The sequence below is a fragment of the Balaenoptera musculus genome, chromosome 6 (assembly GCF_009873245.2).
Source record: "Balaenoptera musculus isolate JJ_BM4_2016_0621 chromosome 6, mBalMus1.pri.v3, whole genome shotgun sequence".
NCBI lineage: Eukaryota > Metazoa > Chordata > Mammalia > Artiodactyla > Balaenopteridae > Balaenoptera > Balaenoptera musculus.
Genome location: NC_045790.1, coordinates 64605122 through 64624596, shown reverse-complemented (window position 1 = coordinate 64624596; position 19475 = coordinate 64605122). Strand labels below are relative to the sequence as shown.

General features: G+C 45.4%; 1 protein-coding gene across 2 annotated transcripts in view; it reads left to right on the top strand.

The window, feature by feature from the left end:
• The first annotated feature begins 1614 nt into the window (after positions 1-1614).
• The window catches only part of DMRT1 (doublesex and mab-3 related transcription factor 1), a 105059-nt gene continuing 87198 nt past the window's right edge, over positions 1615-19475 (top strand). The window contains exons 1-3 of one of the 2 annotated variants that reach the window (XM_036855761.1): positions 1615-1695; positions 1795-2013; positions 5278-5469. In XM_036855761.1, the coding sequence (XP_036711656.1) occupies positions 1615-1695; positions 1795-2013; positions 5278-5469 (492 nt within the window). Of the gene's footprint in view, positions 2014-5277; positions 5470-19475 lie in introns of both variants that reach the window. The other variant, XM_036855760.1, reaches the window with a different exon arrangement.

Below are 19475 nucleotides of genomic sequence, written 5' to 3'. Positions count from 1 at the left end.
GATGAGAAGCCGAGTGGGGTGGCCAGGATCCTTTGCGGACCTAACCCCTAGGGTTGGGGCCAAGAATTTGGAACCAGAGTACACTGGGGAAAAGCAAGGGGAGTGAGGGAGAGATGTGAGGGCAGCCCCCTTGGCTGGACAATGGCCATTGCAAGGTTAGGGACGTGGCACTGAGCAAAGAGGTATGTAAAAGGTCAACAAAGAGCTCCTCCAAGCTGGTAAGTAACTATATGAGGCTGAGAAATGCAGAGGGAGATCATTCAAAGTCCTTTTAAGATGCAGCCTCAGGTCTTTAACTTTTGTTTTTCACATGGAAAACAATACCAAGCCACTGCAGGGGGCCAGCTGCCGTGTGCATGGAATATGGAATATACTGGAAGACTAACAATCAGTGAGACCAGCTGGACGCTACTGCAGAGATTCAGACGTGAGAAGGGTTGGCCTTAGCGGCACACTTGGGTGTGTAGGAAGAAATGATCAGCAGGCCTTAGGGCTGGATTGGCCGTGCAAGTGCAAAGAGAGAAGACAAACATGGTTGGGGGGTGGAGGTGCAGGGAAGGCTGTAAGAGGATTTGGGTTTTTGGAGGAATAATTAAAATGCACAGATCTGAAGTATGGAATGAATTCTGATAAATGTCTACATCCCACCCCCACCCCCAATAGAGGTTTTTAGAAGACCGAGTTTCCAGTGCCTGCAGGTCCTAAGCGAAGTTGCCTCAAAGGCAAGAAGCTGTATGCCCCTGAAGTAGGAAGCAAGAAGGACTGGAACACCAGATTTTAAAGTTATCTGGAGCCAGCGGGTGGAAATTTTGTGAGCAAACAAGCACAGGTGCAGGAAGAGGTAACTGGAGAACAGAAAGGCCCAATGTGGGGCGCGCTTAACCCCCCGCACACTGAGGAGCTTATTCGCTGATATACGCGCACAGAATTTTCTCAGGCCTTCCACCTCATACTTAATTCTCTTAAATGAGAAAGAAACCACTTTCTGGCTGGCTTCTGCCAAAGTCTGCCCTATCGAGCTTGGAAAATGGCGTCACTGGGGGGAAGGGAGCTGGAGGATCCTACAGGGTGGTCTGCCCCTCCTCCACGCAGCCTGCACGACTGCGATGCACAGCAACCTTCTTGAGCTGGGAAGCCCAGCTTCCCCTGTGCAGCGTGGTAGGGCAGCCCGGCCTGGGCACCTCTGAGAGTACAGGGATCATACAATCCCCGAGCACCTCTGCTCCGGGTGTGCGCTTGCAGCAGCCCTGCAGCAATGCCCTCGGTGTTTGCAGCCCGTGCAAGCTTGCACGCAGCGGGAGCTCGGTGCCTAGAATTGGGGGGCGGTGGGCGTGGCCGCGCTCCCTCGCGCCTTCTCCCGCCCAGGCAATCCCGGGAACGTTCTGAAAAGTATCCAAAAGTTCTGCGCCGCGCGCGCGCAAAAAGGAAAAAAAAAAAAAAAACGGGCACAACCCCCCACCACTCTGGGCGTTGCGAGTCCCGACCTCGCCACTCCAGCTGCGCCTCCGGCTGCAGCGCGTACGCCTCCCGCGCCTCCTTCTCGGGAGCCTTGCCGTCGGCTGGGTGCTCCACTTGCAGCCACCGGAGAGTCCCTGCGCTTCTCCTTGGGGCACCATGCCCAACGACGACGCATACAGCAAGCCTTCGCCACCGTCGGAAGCCCCGCACGCCCCTGGGGCACCACCGCAGGGCAAGGCCGGGGGCTTCGGCAAAGCGGCCGGGGGCTTCGGCAAAGCGGCCGGGGGCTTCGGCAAAGCGGCCGGGGCGCTGCTCGGGACCACGGGCGGCGCGGGCGCCGGGGGCAGCGGCGGCTGCGGCGGCTCAGGCTCGGGGGCGTCGGGCATGGGCGCCGCCGCGAGCAAGAAGTCCCCGCGGCTGCCCAAGTGCGCGCGGTGCAGGAACCACGGCTACGCGTCGCCGCTCAAGGGCCACAAACGCTTCTGCATGTGGCGGGAGTGCCAGTGCAAGAAATGCAACCTGATCGCAGAGAGACAGCGCGTGATGGCCGCGCAGGTGAGTGCGGGCGCCCCGGAACCGGGGTTCAGCCCGGAACTTTTTGGGTAAAGCCCCTCGGACCAAGCGGGCGCCACGCGAGGCGCGGGTTCGGGAAGAAGGCGGCGGTGCTTCCCGAGAGCCGCGGCGCGCTCGGGGCCCGGGCTCCCAGCCACGTGCGGACGCCGCTCTCGGAGGGCCGGGACTCCTCTCCGGTCCCGCAGACGGAGCAGGGAGGTGCGGGGTTTGCTTCGGCGGCTCCGGATCCTTGACCCCTCCCTCCAGCAGGAGTTGTGGGGTTCGCCCCCTCGGGGGTCCCGGGGGTCCCGAGGATTCCCCAGGATGTCTGATTTCCCTTTCAGAGCTGAGAGTTGCGGGGTTCGCACTGCTGGGGAAGGGTCCCCGGGATCTTCGACCCCGCTTCTGGCAGAGAGTTTCGCGGTTTGCGCCTTCGGGGGTCCCCGGGATCTCTGACCTCGCTCTCTGAGCAGAGTTGGGGGGTTTGCCCCCTCGTGGTTCAGTGGGATCCTTGACTCCGCCTCGAGCAGGGAGGTGCGCTTATATTAGAGAGGGTGCCCGCTCTGGCTACTGGTTAGGGCGAAGCGGAGACCCGGCTGGCTGCTGCTTATCCGCATAACGCGTCGAGAGGCTTTGTTTTTCTGGAAAAGGCGCTGTAACGGACGCCAGCGTGGCGTGGTCCTCGTTGTGCTCTTGGCGCACTTTTCGTATTCGCCCCGGTGGATCCAGGTTGAGTGTCTCAGCCATTTTGAGCACTACGGAAATTTCATTAGCCTTTTAAAATTTGCTGTCTCCACCGAAGTTATTAAAGTACACATTACTTTGAGTGTGTTTTAAAACACAGCTAAGAATTTTTTAAAATGTACGCAGAGGAGTAAATGCAAGAATTTGAGGTTTTGTTCATGGAGTGTGTTAGTTTTTTAAAGCGTCCTAAGCTGGGCAGTAATTTAGCACCTTCACGGAAATAGTTAACGTCGTTGGTATCCGAAAATGAGTTTTAGAAGAGAATAATATACATTCTTTCCCGCTAAAAGTTGTTTCATACTTTTAAAACAGGTTATTTAAAATGAAAAGGTACCAAAGAAATGTTTACTACGTGCTGCTTTTGGTTAGGAATGGGTAAATACCCCCCACTGAAAATGATTTAGGTAAGATCCTTGAACAGGAGTGCACAAGTGCTTAGAAATCATACTTTTTATGTACATCCAATTTTGAAATGTTTTAAACTAGATATATTTTGGCTTCACAGATTGCGAGTGCACTCATGGAAATATAGGTTGTTTTACTGAGTTTCTTTATAGATTTTTATCTTAATCTGTAATGGATGAAAAGAATACACTGAGTGTAGCATTAAAATGCATCACAATGAGTTTACTGAAAAATACTTATGGACATTTAAATTGTATTTGTAGGTAGAAAAGTTTTCTGAACATTTAGCTGTTGGCTTTAATATTTAGTATGGAGAGTATGCTTGGGAGGGGAATTGTCCTCAAAATGTAATAAAAATATATATCCAAGTAGGGCCATTAATTTTGAATAAGCTGTATTAGTAGGCGTACTAACTTGGAAGGAGGATGTTTGCTTTGTTAAAAACAAAAGCAATTCAAGATTACTTTTATAGTATGAAATTTCACTATTTTCCACACCAGCAGGCTTGTGCTGTGCTAAATGAAATCCTTTAACATTCATGTAACAGGCATTCTAAAATAGTTTGAAATTGATCTTAGATCTGACTCTAAAACAATTGCATTTTAAATCAATTGCCCCACCTTCCCCATTTAAATAACACTTCCTAAGAACGCTTGAGAGGTCTTTGTAAAGGTGTTTTAAGTTTATGGACTATGTAATACCCTGTATGTTTTGTGCATGCATGGGATTCGTGTAAACCAGGGTATAAGTTTGCATTGACATACTTCACAAGTTTATGGGTACTCTTTTAAAAAATATGTGGTCAAATCTTTAATATTCTGTTTCTAAACTTCTTGGTTAGTAAGAGAAAATTAAAGAATTAAGCTTAATTATTTAATCTTAATTGATTATTCAAGGATTTTTTAAAGTTGAAGACTCCTCTTGTTATGAGTAAAATTACTTCCAAATTAATCATTTTTCTAAATTTGGACTACGGTATTCCTAAGACAATGTGTAAATTGTAGTTGTGTTTCTGGTTTACCATTTTGATTTCAACTTTTGGCTTGTATTTGGGCCTCTGAGGTACAGGTGCTTCCCTTTCTCATTTCATTATTACCAATGGTCAGTTTCAACAGAAAGTCTCCATTTTTGTTATTTGTAGTAAGCCAAAATAGAATTTATTTTCCTGACACCTCTTTTTTCAACCTTAAACAATGTTATTTACAAGAAGAGGGACCATGAGGAGTGTCTTAGGTATGCTGGGTCCTTTCCAGCCCCCACTTGCATCTCCTTCCCTCCTGCCTGGAATATGGAACATGTTGTCTCCCTTTCTCTCCACCTCCAGCCTCTCTCTCCTGAGACTCCAGTGCCGTATTCCAGCCCCCTTTTCCCCATTACTTCTGTATGTGCTCCCTCCCCCACAGAGAACAGGGCTCTGCAAGGTTTCCCGAGCAGCCCCTGCCTTCCCTGCCTACCCTGTTCCCTTATTCCGGGTTGTTCTGCCCCTTCATCCTTGCCCGTCAAGCCCCACTCATCCTATTCTTCAAGGCCCTGTTCCAGTACCACCTGCAGCTTATACTTACACTTAAAGCCGTTTCTGCCTGAGTTTCTTCTGGAGGATCTGTGTATGCCTGTCCTGTGGTGTTTACCACGTTTTGTCTTGAGTTGCAGTTGCATGTTTGCCTGTTTCCTGCTTCTCCTTGTAAACAGTGAGTACCTTGGGATCTAATCTAACCTTACTGTATCTTGCTGGTCGCTGTTCCCAGTACAGCAGCCTTTGACACATCTGTGGAAGGAAAGAGTGAGTGATCCCATTCTCCTTCCTTCCTAGTCTGTCAGTGCTGGCTTCTACTCATGTTGAATGCCTCTGCTGACTCTGCAGCTTCTCCTCATCCAGCCTTTCCCGCCACTCTACATACTCACTTCTTTAAGGGACATTTTTTGTGCGCTTTTACTGTGGGCCAGGGACTCTGGCTCGAAACCATTTCTCAGCTTTGGCTGCATCTCAGAGTTACCTAAGTAGCTTTAAAAAGCAAGGAGGGATTCACCCTGGGGTGGGTGGGGCTTCCGTGGCTTTGGCAAAGCTGCACTGAGTGACTCTGGGGTGCTGGAGGGTGACCCACTGCCCTGTGCTTCCAGGTGGCCCTGAGACGGCAGCAGGCCCAGGAGGAGGAATTGGGCATCAGCCACCCCATCCCGCTGCCCAGCGCGGCTGAGCTGCTCATCAAGAGGGAGAACGACAGCAGCACCCCATGCCTGATGACTGAGGGCAGCAGCACCTCGCAGACCCCACCGGCCAGCACCCCGACCATGTCAGCGCCAGGTAACCCTGTGGCTGGGATGGAGGGCTGAAAGACATAGAGTCTCGGGATGGTCCTGAGCCCCAAAGCACATTCAGAGCTGAGAGGTTTCTTAAAAGATCCTCCCTTCTGAAGGTCTGTTTTTGACGGCCTCACAAAGGAGGTGGGCCTCAATTCTGAAACCAGAAGTTTGACGGCTTCACTTTTCTGTTGGTTGTTTGTCAAGGCTGAATCTGGACAGAGTCAGAATCACAGAATGCCAGAGAAGTGAGAGTCCAGATTTCATCTCAGTCAGCCCCTTCCATTTGTGGGTCCTCTTGGTGGGAGCTAAAGATCCTTGTTTCCTAGAATGAAAGTCCATTTCTCTGGAAAGGACTGCAATCTATTTGGGGAGAGTGTCTAAAAAAGCCGAATCCTATGTGTCAGCTATCAGTGGATACTGGAATTGAGGCAAGGCGTGTCCATTGGCTTAAATTCTCTCCCATGTACTAAGATTTTACCAGGGGCTGCACGTATGCTGATTCATTTCATTTCATTCTTAGAAGAAGGAGGTATTAATCCTATTTTATACCATGGGAAAATTGAGGTATAAAAATTTTAAGTGACTGGCTGCATCTGAAGAACTAGCAAGTGTCTGAATTGGTCCATCTGTCTTCAGAGCTCACTATGCTTACTGCACTGGGTCTCCAAATTACCTCAATAATTAGGTATTCTAGAGCTGCACTGTCCAGTATGGAAACCCTTAGCCACATTTGGCTATTTAAGTTGATTACAGTGAAATAAAATTAAAATATTCATCGAAAGAAGATATACAAATGGTCAAAAGCCCAAGGAAACATGCTTGATATCATTAGTCATTAGAGAAATGCAAATCAAAACTATAATGAGATACCCCCTCACACCCATTAGGATGACTACTATCAAAGAAACAGACAATAACAATATTGGTGAGGATGTGGGGAAATTGGAGCTTTTGTGCACAGCTGGTAGGAACGTAAAATGGTACAGCTGCTATGGAAAACAGTATGGTGGTTTCTCAAAAATTAAAAATAGAATTACCACATGATCCAGCCATTCTACTTCTGAGTACATACCCAAAAGAATAGAAAACAGCGTCTTAAAGAGATATTTGTATATCCATGTTCATAGCAGCATTATTCACAATAGCTAAAATGTGGAAGCAACTCAAGTGTCCACTGACAGATGAATGGTAAGCACAATGTGGTAAAAAATTACTTAGCCTTGAAAAGGAGGGAAATTTTGACACATGCTACAATGTGGATGAACCTTGAGGACATTACGCTAAGTGAGACAAGCCAGTCACAAAAACACAAATACTGTATGATTCCACTTATACTTAGAGTAGTCAAAATCAGAGAGACAGAAGGTAGAATGGTGGTTGTCAGGGGCTGGGGGCAGGGGGGAGTAGAGAGTTATTGTTTCATGAGTATAGGGTTTCAGTTTTACAAGATGGAAAGAGCTATGGAGATGGATGGTGGTGATGGTTGCACAACATTATGAATGTAGTTAATACCACTGAACTGTGCACTTAAAGATGGTTAAGATGGTAAATTTCATGTTGCGTGTATTTTAACCACAATAAAACATAAAATTAAAACATTTCATTCCTCAGTTGCACTAACCATATTTCAGGTGCTCAACAGGCACATATATAGCTAAGGCCTGCCATATTGGAAAGTGTGCATTTCCATTTCTCACAAAGTTCTATTTAATGGCACTGGTCTAGAATGCAGGGGCTCTAAGAAATCCACTAGACAAAGATCTGTGACATCCTGTTGGCAAATTAAGACATATATTTCATATTAGACACATGTGCCGAGGTTCACAGAATCTTTGGAGCCTTCTAAGCCTCCATGAAATGGAACCTTGCAGTGCGGTTCCTCTTTAGTAAGCTTTTCATGAGTTACTCAGTTTGCTGCGCTTAACCACCGGGCTAAAGTTGTCAGCTGCCTAGCTGTCATTAACTAGCTGTGCAACTTTAGACAAGTCACTTTAGCTCTCTGGTCCTGTTGTTTCCTCTCCTCAAAAATGAGGGATGAGGTCTTTGAGGCTTTTGAAGATTCTAGGAGCCTTGACCATTATAAAGAAGAAGGTTAGCGGGCACCAAAGAAGGCAGGTGAGATATAGACTTGTAATCTCTGCTGCAGGTCGGTGTGTTTGTGTATCTGTCCCTGTGTGTGTTACTGGGGCTACAGATTCTGTAGCTAACAGAGGGAATGGTATTATTTTCTTTTTTTTTTTTAGCTCAGTTGCTCATAATATATATTTACAGCAGTTTCTAAACTTTCCTTTTCTTAAGAAGGAAGGAGTGTATCTGTCAGAAATATGATTCCTGCACTTTGGGATTTTAAGCTGTGTGTAAGGTTAATTACCAAATACTACCAGGTCAGGGCAGACCTGGTGGATTCAGCTGGAGGGACTGATAGGGGATGTTCCAGAGGAGTAAAGAGGGGAGTAACTCATTTGATGTTCACACACATCTTATAAAGTAGGAATTATTATTCCTATTTACAGATAAGGAAGCCAGTGGTAAGGAAACTGCCCCAGAATAAAGCTGAATTAAGCTGGGATTCAGCCTAGGTCTGTCTGGTCCCAAAGCCCATGAATTTCTTCACCTGCCTGTGAAGTGAGGCTGTGGGAATAGTTGCCGTGTTTCCTTGGAAAATGGACAGTTATGATTAGAGGTTATGGTTTAATTCTCAGAAGGGATTTAGGGCTGATGGGCAAATAGGAACACTGTTAGGGGCAGCGCCATTCTTGGCTGGCATGGAAGGTTGCAGCCACTGGTCTTCACGGGGAGAAATACAGGGACAGGCCCGTGATGGATAAATGTCAACGCTGGGCATCTGGTAGGGAACCACAGGTGAACTTGGTGTAGCCTGCTGTCCGGCATTGCACCGCAGTGGAAGGGGTGTCAGAGTCTGATAGCATACCCCAAGATAGCGAAGCCTTAGAGGAGGATTTCAGGCTAGACGGAGTTCAGAATGACAAAGAAGTTCTCGCAGGGCATTTCAGAGCGGTGATAGGGAAAGTTACAAATAGAAGCAGCAGGGGAGCATGATAGAAGGTTCAGGGTCAAGGAGGATGTGACCAGATTCCCTTCGTTGCTTCTGGAGCTGGTAGACCTTGGAGTCATTTTGGAGTCTTGAACCAACACTCCAAGGGAGCGGAGTGTGGAAGCCAGCAGTATGTGTCGCTCCTGTGCTCACGTGTGGGCGGGGAGGCTATGCCTGCCCAAGAAAGGTGGGCCAGCTCTTCTTGGTGGGGCAGGAGCCTCATCCATCGTCATTACTCAGGACTTCCACCAAAGCTCTTGAGTTGGGATCATTAACTTCCAGACTGGGCTGGGACTTGAACACGAGAAAAACAGAAATGCCAGTAGAATTAAACTATGTAATGTAAAGAGGGAGAAAGACAGAAAGGGCAGTGAAGGGGCGGGAGGGAGGGGGGAAGAGAGGGGGAGAGAGAGAGAAGCAGTGACAAGACAGATTGGCTAAAGAGTGTTCCTCAAGTTTTATGCAGCACAGTGGGCCCAACTTCCTGCATAGCGTGCTGCTAACAAACATGTAGTTTGTATTAAATTTCCAGAGATAAGGATTTCTTTAAAATAACATTTAACTTTATGCAGGTAAACGGTAAACATTTATAGAGTACAAAACACATTCAACGAATATGTTCCAATCCAATCCCAATCTCTTTGTTATCCCAGGATTGATTACAAGCTACATGTGCAAGCTTGTGTGTCTGTCTATCGTTTTCATATGTGTGTATGTGTATATGTAATTTATATATTTAACATATTGGGAGTGTATTGTTCCCACTCGTGTGTAGTTTTTATTTTTTTCATTTAAAACTGGAGTTTTTTAATGGCCTAGTATTCCATTATATCGATGTGGAAGGCTTGGATTCGCAGTTACCTCGTGAGAGGTTGTAGCAGTTGTCATGGGATAGTGCAGCCCACCAACCTGGCTTCCACGGGGGCGGGTTGCTCACCTTCTCCTTCACATACCTGATGTTGAGTGTCTGCAAGGGCAGTGGTTTAGTGAAGTCCAGCAGATGTTTATGTCCTTGAGGCTTCTTCGTTATCTCCTTTTGGCTCCTGAAAGTGCCAAAAGTGAGAGTGAGAAATGCCTGAGAATTATTGCTGAGATTACTGGCCGAGTTCTAAGGCCACTGTGAAGGAAATTGGGTTTACCAAGCTGTTGTTTGATCTCTTGGAGAGCTGATCCCTCTGAGTAGGACAACACCTTAGAAGAAAGTCTCTACGATCCTTAGCCAAAGATTGGCCAAGATGGATCAAAACACTGCCTGACGATTCCTCCCACAATGGGTATAAAATATTTTTGTTGTTATTTTCATCTGTGATTGCGGGTGTTACTGTGAAGGAACAACCTTTTGAAGAAATGCCCTATTCATTGCTGTCTCTTATACTGGCAGGATCAGATATGCTAACAGGTGCTCTATCGATTAGCAAATGGTTTCTTCCCAGCCATTTTGGGTCACCTGGAAAAAGGGTGAGCACTTTCGGTTATAAATGACAGTGAATTAATAGCAACTTCAGCATTATTTCTGTGGTTTTACTTTTTAAATTTTAGCTTCCTAGATATATATTTTTTATTTTGAAAGTTATCAACTGACTTAAAAAATCTCATAGGCATTCCTCCTCTTTGAAATTTGGGCTCCTTGTTTTATTTTATATTCTGCTTTTCCTTCAGCCTCCTATGCAGCAAGTAGAATGCCATTTTATCCAGTGCTCACGCTGAGGTCCGCATAGTTCTCTGCCTCTCCTTTTCTGTGCAGGGCTGTTAGATGAAGGGCTGCATTGTAGAGAATTCGGTTCTGCATATGTGTCCTTTGTAAGTAAGAACCTGAATGTTATCTCCTGGGGCCTCCCTTCTGGAGCACCCCGGGCTTCCACACACACTCACGTTCGCACTCCTCCACATCAAGCCGCCTCCTGCCATCTCAGGCCTCCCCCCAGTGCCCACGGCCTGCTTTCACTCACCTTTCCCCCGTTGGAAGGGTCAGCCAGGTCTGCATCTGATAATGGCGGGACCCCCTCCTTCACTTCTCTTCTTTAGCAGTAATTCCACTTCAGCACAGAGAGAGAGCTCATGCCGGTAGGGCACACACGCCGTCCTGGTTATGTGCCTTCGAAGGGCTTAAACGCTTTACAAACGTGCAGTGTGGTAGTTTGAAAATGGAATAATGTCCCCATGCAGTTTTTACCAGTAAGAAATGTGACTGAGGAGCTAACAATTGAAGGTGTTGAATTAAGTTTCTTAAAAGTAAACTTTATTCATTGGAGAACTTACAGATTTACAGCAAAATTGAGAGGAAGGTACGGAGATTTCCCATACACCCCCTGCCTGCACACACGCACACCTCTCCCATTATCAGCATCCCCCGCCAGAGGTACATTTGTTACAATTGATGACCCACATGGACACACCGTAATCACCCAGAGTCCATAGTTTACATTAGGGTTCAACTGTTGGCGTTGTACATTCTGTGAGTTTAGAGAAATTAATGATGACGTGTGTCCATCATTATAGTAGCACACAGAGTAGTTGTGCTGCCCTAAAATCTTCTGTGGAGTTATTTAAATTTGAAATATTTCAGTTTTTATCTTGGCAGTTTTCCATGTTGTACAGAAGGAAGCATTTCAAATGAAGCACCAAAACATTTTATCCAAGTTAGTTTGAGAGTTGATATTTGGAGCATTCTGGCTACTTACATGAGATGAGCTCCATTTGATTTTAGACAGAGCTCTCAATTTCAAGTAGAATAGAGGATGTGGAGATTAGGTTTAAAAAGGCCTTCAGATAAAAGCATTCCCCAATTGTACTTTCAGAGTCAAAGAAATTTCTAGGATTTTTAACAAAACAAATCTCCTTAAACTGAAGCAAGAGTTGGAGGCTTGAATGAAAGAAAACACTTAAGATTAATAGTACTGATCATTTTGATAGCCTAGTGTTTTAAATAGCGTCTCAGTCAATTTTATTTATTCCAAGGGAAGTCTGTGCTTACGTGTCAAATATAGCAGTTAACCGACCTGATAGAAATTCTCTGTAGACAGTATTTCTGTAAAGAAGTTAAAACGACAAAGTACATAGGAAGTAGCCTACTGGTCTACCTTGGCTAGAAAGGCAATTTGGAAAACATCTAGACCCACCAAAAAAGGTAAATACAGGGTTTAAAGTCACAAATTATTTTTTTTTAATTGAAGTATAGTTGACTTACAATATATGTATTTATTTATTTATTTATTTTTGGCTGCTTTGGGTCTTCGTTGCTGTGCACGGGCTTTCTCTAGTTGTGGCGAGCGGGGGCTACTCTTCGTTGCGGTGCACGGGCTTCTCATTGCAGTGGCTTCTCTTGTTGCGGAGCACGGGCTCTAAGCACGCAGGCTTCAGTAGTTGTGGCACACAGGCTCAGTAGTTGTGGCTCTTGGGCTCCAGAGCGCAGGCTCAGTAATTGTGGCTCACGGGCCCAGTTGCTCCGTGGCGTGTGGGATCTTCCTGGACCAGGGCTTGAACCTGTGTCCCCTGCATTGGCAGGCAGTTTCCTAACCACTGCGCCATCAGGGAAGCCCTTGACTTACAATATTATTAATTTCAGGTGTACAACATATTTTTATAGATTATACTCCATTTAAAGTTATTACAAAATAATGGCTATATTTTCCTGTGCTGTACAATAACAAGTTAATTTTATAACAGCATATGTAAAAGACAAAGAAACATTTGATTGGTTTACACCTCTGTCTGCTTTGTGAAAGTGTAATCTTAAGGGCAGGGATTGCATTTTTTATTCATCATGTACTCATGTGCATAGTACAGTACCTGGCTTTGTAGCATGTGGTCAGTAAACCTTTGCTGAATAAATGAATAGTGATGGTTAAATTTGAAGTTGTGTTTTAAAACACTCTGTTAGTGATCATGAACCCACCTGCAGATATCAGAGTAAAATCACTGATGTTCAATCTGCATTTTTTGTGATTTTTTTTTAAATGTATCTGAATTTTTTAAATGACTAAAAATTCAAATGTAGTTTAACAGCCTAAGGTGAAATTCATATACTATATACTTCATCTACTTAAAGTGTACAATTCAGTGTTTTCTGGTAAATTCACAGAGCTGTGCCACCGTCCCTGGAATCTAGTTGTGGAACATTTTTATCTCCTCCTAAAAGAAACTCTGTACCATTAGTAGTCACCCTCCATCTGCTCCCACACTGGGGTCATAGGCGACCTCTTTAACTTAGCCTCAGGTTTGCAAGGTTTACCCCTGTTGTAGTATGTATTTATTATTCCTTTTTTAAAACTAAATAATATTCCATTATATGGATAAATCATATTTTGGTTTTTTTCAGATGATGGACTTTTGGGTTGCTTATGCTTTTTGGCTATTATGAGTAATGCTTCCGTCACATTTTGGTACCAATTTTTATATGAATATATGTTTTATTCTCTTGGGTATATATTAAAGAGTGGAATTGCTGAGTCATACAGTAACACTATGTTTAACCTTTTGAGGACCTGTCACAGTATTTTCCAAAGAGGCTGCACTATTTTACTACATTCCCACCAGCAGTGTGTGAGGGCTCCAGAAGATTCGTACTGAAATTTTTTAGAATTAAAAGGTAAGATACCTTCATCCTGTGAAGTTTTTAAAAAGTGAACAATAAGATGCCTTCATCCTGGCAAACACTAAAGATGTAAAACCCAGTCAGTGTCTCTTTGATGACCAGAAGTTTAGATCATGGAGGATTTTCTAGGTTTGCATTTTATTATCACTAGAAATATGTTAATATTCAGTCTTTTAAAAATTTCCTCTTTTCCTTCATTATCACATATACTTTGTAGTGAAAGGAATAGTGTTTGAGGAATTAAACCATAGAGGGACCTGGTGACAGATTTTCTTTGTTGTGTTATTGGCCCGTAGAAAACATTGGTTTGTTTCTGAAGGGCTTAAGCAACTTTTTAGACCTTGGGTGACAAGCATTTCCTCAGAACAAGGGAGAAGGAATTCTCTTGCCCTAGAAACTTGGCAAGAATAATTTTTATCTTTGGATTTCTGAAAATGGAAAACTGCCATCACTCCTGTGGAAAGTAGAAGAGAAAACCCGAGAGCTGATGAGAATAGACAGCTGTTCTTCACGTTGCCAGTTGGAAGAGGGTAGTTCATAGACTATCTCAGAATTTACTGCCATAGTTATTCATAGCATTGGAAAACTTTTTTAGGTGGTGGGTGACACTAGGTATCACTGTAGTGCTGTACAGCCTTGTGTTTGCTGCCGTAGGAAACTTTTGGAATGTCAGAAGGCTCATCTGTGTCATCAGTTTCTCTTACCTGCTCCACTGTGTCCCCTGGAGTCCTTGACCCTTGGGTTCCTGGTTATCTGCTGGTTCAGGGATCCTGTCCGTTGACCACCCCCTCAGCCACCCACTACTCTTTGGATCTCGTGGATGCCCTTCTGTCCTATCTGTTGTTTTATTAGCGATCTTATTTTTAAAAGATTTTATTGTGGTAAAATATGCCTAACATAAAATGGACCATTTTAACCGTTTTTAAGTGCGCAGTTCAGTGGCATTAAGTACCTTCACAGTGTTGTTCAACCATCACCACCATCCATCTCTGGGACTTGTTTCATCTTCCCAAACTGAAACACTAAACCCACTGAGTGATAACTCCCCGTTCTCTCCCTCTCATTAACTTTTGGCTAAGGACAGCCTCTTCTGCTAATCCGCCTTTCTTGGCATTTGGAATCACCTGTAGACTCACATGAGATGATTCCTTTTATCTCGTCAACATCTGTTTTTTTCCTCTTACTTCTTCCCCCAGGCCCGCAATTTTTGCTTCATTGCTGACTTCTCTCTTTGTTCTATAGGCTAGTCTAATTTGTGCCTCTGGGGTAATGAGGACTCTGAAGTTGCTTAAAGGTCTGAGGTTAGTAGGGAAGGGGGCCCAGGGTAAGGCCAGCTGCCACCTGATGTGGGATACTGTGAATTCTGTACCTCTGCCAGGTGATCTGTACTCTGAGCCTAGGGGTGCTCTGTGTTGTGCCATGAAGCCAAGGGAGCGGAGTGAGGGTGGGTACCTCTGGGCCCCCTGGGGCTCTGGCTGCTGTCTCACTGGTTCTTGACTTGCCAGGGTTCCTTTTGCCTTGGTCACAAGCAACTCTGTAAGTGCAGGTCTGAATTTCTGTCTCAGCCTCAAGGTGTCTTACTTTTCAACTTATAAAAAAATTCCCCTAAGAAAATTCACATACATATTGCTCCCAAATTACATTGCAAACCCAGTTTCCTCTGGTCTCTTATGTCTGTTAGTAGACTTCACAATCACTAACCCAGTCTTAGTGTACAGTACCACTGAGCATGCATTTCAGAAAAAAATGCACAAGAAACTCTTAAAGTAGACTATAAACAGCTGGTTTGTTGTCAGAAGAAAATACTGATTCAGTATTCTAGTAACAGCACATTTTCTGATGTTTATGGGCAGTGAGAGTTCTCGGAAATTCCTTCAGCCACCCAATGTCAGCTCAGTCCAGTGTGTACTAACAGCTGACTCTCGGTGTTGATCTCAGCACTTATAAAACTACTCCCTATTTTTACATCACCCTTTAACTCTGATCCTGAGGTTGGGGGGTTTATCTAAAATACAGTATATACATTAATTCAGGGAGGCAGATTGGATTCATCAAACACTAATAACTGTTTGCTGAACTGAGTTGCATTCATCTTTGCTGGTGAGTCTGCTGTCTGGGCCAGAGTCCCTCCCTCCCTTTTTCCCTTTCTTCCATCTGTGTTTCTATTTTATTTTTCGTTTATTCAACAATTATTCGTTGTGTGACTGCATTGGGTCAGACCCTTTTCCAGGCATGACGTATACAGCAGTGCCTAAAACGTCTGTCTCGTGGATCTTACAGGTCCAACAGGGGAGACAGTGGATAATCAGGTACAGCAGTGAGTGAGCAAGATGCTTTCAGAAAGTGAGCACTGTGGAGACAGAGTGATAAGATACGTGTGTCTGGAGGGGTCGCGGCTGTCGACATGGTGGTTAGGGAAAGAGGGCCTCTCTAAGGAGATGAAATCCGAGCTAGTCCCAAGGGACAATGAACCATTGCAGTCAAGGTCTGGGGGAAGAGCCTTCCAGGCAGGAGGCGCAGCAAGGTGAGACAGCGCTTAGAGCAGGAAGCAGACCAGTGTGATCGGTGCTGTGAGCAAGGGTGACATCACTGGGGGCTGCGACTTGCTGCCTTGCAGGCCAGGGAAGGAGTTGGAATTTTATGGTGAGTGAGACGGGAAGTCATTGGAGTGTTGAAGCAGCGAATGCTGTGATCTGATTTACTCTCTTCAAAGGTCTCTGCTGCTGTGCGGAGTGTAGTTTGAAGGGGGAGCAAAGCAAAGACCGTGCAGTTGCGCAGGCAGAAGGATGCTGCTTGCACTGGGGTGGTGACAGTAGAGACGGAAAGAAATGGTAGGACAGGAGGTCTATTTTAAGGTAATTTTGGTAGATGGTGTCCACGGCACTTCCTCCAGAGAGCTGCTGCCATGGCATTGCCAGTGCTAGGTTGCCATGGGGGCTTTACCAGTCTGAAAGGTAAAGCGCTGTACGTGGGTGCGGTCAGCAGAACAATGGCCCCCAGAGAGGGCTACACCCTGGCTCCTGGGGCCTGTGAAGGTGTTACCTTCGTGGCAAAAGGGACTTTGCAGATGTGATGAAGTCAGGGATCTGGAGGTGGGGAGGTGATCCTGGATTCCAGGTGGGCCCATTCTAATGGCCTGAATCCTTGGACGTGGAGAACCTTTCCCAGCTGCCCCAGAGATGTCACAACAGAAGATGCTGGGAAGTTTCAAAGCTGGAAAAAAGACTTGACCACTGTTGCTGGCTTCAAAGATGGAGGAAGGGGGCGCTGAGGCAAAGATTTCAGGAGTTCTCTAGAAGCTTGGAACAGCCCTCTGCCCAGTTAACACCTTGATTTTAGCCTGGAGAGACCTGGGCAGACGATGGGCCAACAAAACTGTAAGATAATACATTTACGTTATTTTAAGCCGCTAGATTTATGGCAATTTGTCATACAGCAATAGAAAACAAATACGGTTGATATAGTTTATAATCCCCTTTTCCTTTGTTAGTGAGACTGAAATCTTTTCATACGTTAAAGGACCATTTATGTTTTTTCTATGAGCCATCTGTGTATGTCTTTTGCTCATTTTTTTAATTGAATCCCCTCTCCCCTGTCTTGAAGTTCCTTATTTACTGTGGAGATTGGCCCTTTGTGATATGAGCTGCAGTTTCCCCCCACTGTTTGGTATTTCAAGCCAGGAGACTAGCTGAGACTAGCTGGGGACAGGCTGCAGAGGCCAGGAGCCCGACGACTGGCCCTGGTCACTGTCCTCTGTGGGCAGGCGGGGGAGCCTGTGGCTCGTCTGGTCCCCCATCTGCAGACCAGAGCCAAGTGGACCTGACATGTTCTGCACACTCTTCCAACCTCTGTCCTCATTCCAGTATAACCGTGGGCAGAGCTCAAGTTAAGCTAATGGCCTCAATGATTGAACCATTTCACACTCATGTCTGGTGCTGTGGTCTAGAGGTTCCAGTATTACTGTTTGGTATATGATAAGCCAGCTGAGGAATGGGATACACTCTCCATTCAGATATTCTGGGTACTAGAGACTAATCTTATTCTTACCAGTGTTACATGAAATTATCGATAGAATGCACGTTACCCATCAACCTTTTCAAAATGATTCTACTGCTTCTTTGGTTGATGTTGAACACGTTCAGGGTTGTGCTTCCCCCAGCGTGAGGGTTAGTTGTTAGTACCGATTTCCAGATTGGTGCCAGATTAGTTAACAGATCAACCAGTCTTATTAGTGCCAAATTTCCCCCTGAGAGAATGGTATGTGATAGTAGAAGCTTGATCAAAGGTCTTGAAGATTGAAGACACCTGGAAACAGTTTTGCTTTTTTTTAAAAAAAAAATTTTTATTTATTTATTTATTCATTTATTTTTGGCTGTGTTGGGTCTTCGTTTCTGTGCAAGGGCTTTCTCTAGTTGCGGCAAGTGGGGGCCACTCTTCATCGCGGTGCGCCGGCCTCTCACTATAGCGGCCTCTCTTGTTGCGGAGCACAGGCTCCAGACGCACAGGCTCAGTAGTTGTGGCTCACGGGCCTAGTCGCTCCGCGGCATGTGGGATCTTCCCAGACCAGGGCTTGAACCCGTGTCTCCTGCATTGGCAGGCAGATTCTCAACCACTGCACCACCAGGGAAGCCCAGTTTTGCTTTTATCTGGTTAACTTTATGCCTGGGGAGGAAGCTCCATGTCACTGAAAGAACCTAAGATCTAGAGTCCAAAGACCTGCCTGTTACTCATCACCTCTCCGATTTTGAGCAGTTCACTTAATTTCTGTGAGTGTCTATTTCCTCATTTGTGAAATGGATAAAATAATATTGCCTGCTCAGTTTATCTTGCAGAATCAGTGTGGTGCTCAACTAAGATTTTAACGTGAAAATTCTTTGTAAACCATGATGAAGTACAGAAACATGCCATCAAACTCAAGTTTCAGATACTAAAATGAGGAACAGAGGAATGAGTCTGGATATGATCTACCCTATAGCCATAAACTAGGTGTTTTTTTTTTGTTTCATTCCTTTTTTTTTTCCCCTCAAAAATCAAGCTACCTGACATAAGAATTGTGTCTCTGGGTAAGGAGTACATAACCCGTCACAGTTCCCCTACCCCAGGCCACACTCCAACAGCCAGGAATCTCCAAGGCACATCTTAACACTCACACATCAGAGTATGAGTAAGCTTTCCCCTTCTTTTCTTGGCCTTGCTTTTCTTTTTGTTTTATTAATTGTACTGACATGTGTCTTTAGTATTAGCCATCTCTTATCCTTTCTAAAGGGAGTAGGGAGTGTTGGATAACCACACAGATACCCAGGACTCTGAGATGAGGAAGTTACCTTCAGCAAAACAGGTAACACACTGTCTGTATCTTGTTCCCCTCACAGTTTGGACAGAAGGCACACGATTTAGAGACCTTGGGCCCTGCGTGTCGGATGAAGAAGGAGGCGCATCAGCCCAGACCTGGTGGGGGAGGGGAGGGGAGTCACAAGGACACAGTTCTAATACCTTCATATCGAATGCAGTGGATGGGAAGGAATTAACAAGCAGGAGCGATGTGCATGGTGCAGAATTCCTCATTAGCAAGTTGGAGCGTGTCAGTGGCTGTCCCATGGCATCCTACCCCGGGAGCTGCTGCCTCGTGGAGCCCCGGCCTCCACTGGGTGAGGCTGGTGGTCACCTCCCTTATCCCTCTCCCTCGTTTTTATCTGAGAGATGGAATTATTGAGTTACAGGGGAAAAGGAGGAAGAAGCACATCAAAGAATTTTCTGGTGGCTTTTGAATAAGGGGCCTTACTGGCTTAGGGCTGTTAGCTTTGGGTGTGCTGTTTTCATCATGAAGCACCTGGGGTTTGTTTTTCTCTAAAAGACGTAGATAAACTAGAGAGAATCTAGGGGAAGGGCAACAAAAATGATGTATGGCTTGGAGAGAAGGAGAATAACAGTCTATAAATATTTGAAAGGTAATATACAAAGAGGGAGAGAGATTATTTACAGCAATGGAGAGGAGTTTGACAGGGAACAAAAGCTTGCATCTAGGAGCAGGGGAGAATTGGGTAGAACTGAAGAAACAGAGCGTATAGTAAGGGTAATTAAGCAAAGAAATGTAATTCTCACATTAGTTTGCATTGCCAGGAGCTAGTGTGGCAGGAATAAGGGGTGTTTCTCAAACTGAGGATCCACGCACGATTGTGAATAATGTTTTGTGATTCCTGTGTGTGAAGGGGGAGAGCGGGCAGTGCTTTATCCTTTGCCATCTGTGTGTGTAGTTTAATTCCCAATTCTTTGGCATTATGTTTTCAAAGGAGGTAATGATTGCAATACTGCTAGCTCTCATTTACTGAGTATCTGCCTCATGCCAGGTATTGTCTTAGCTGCTTT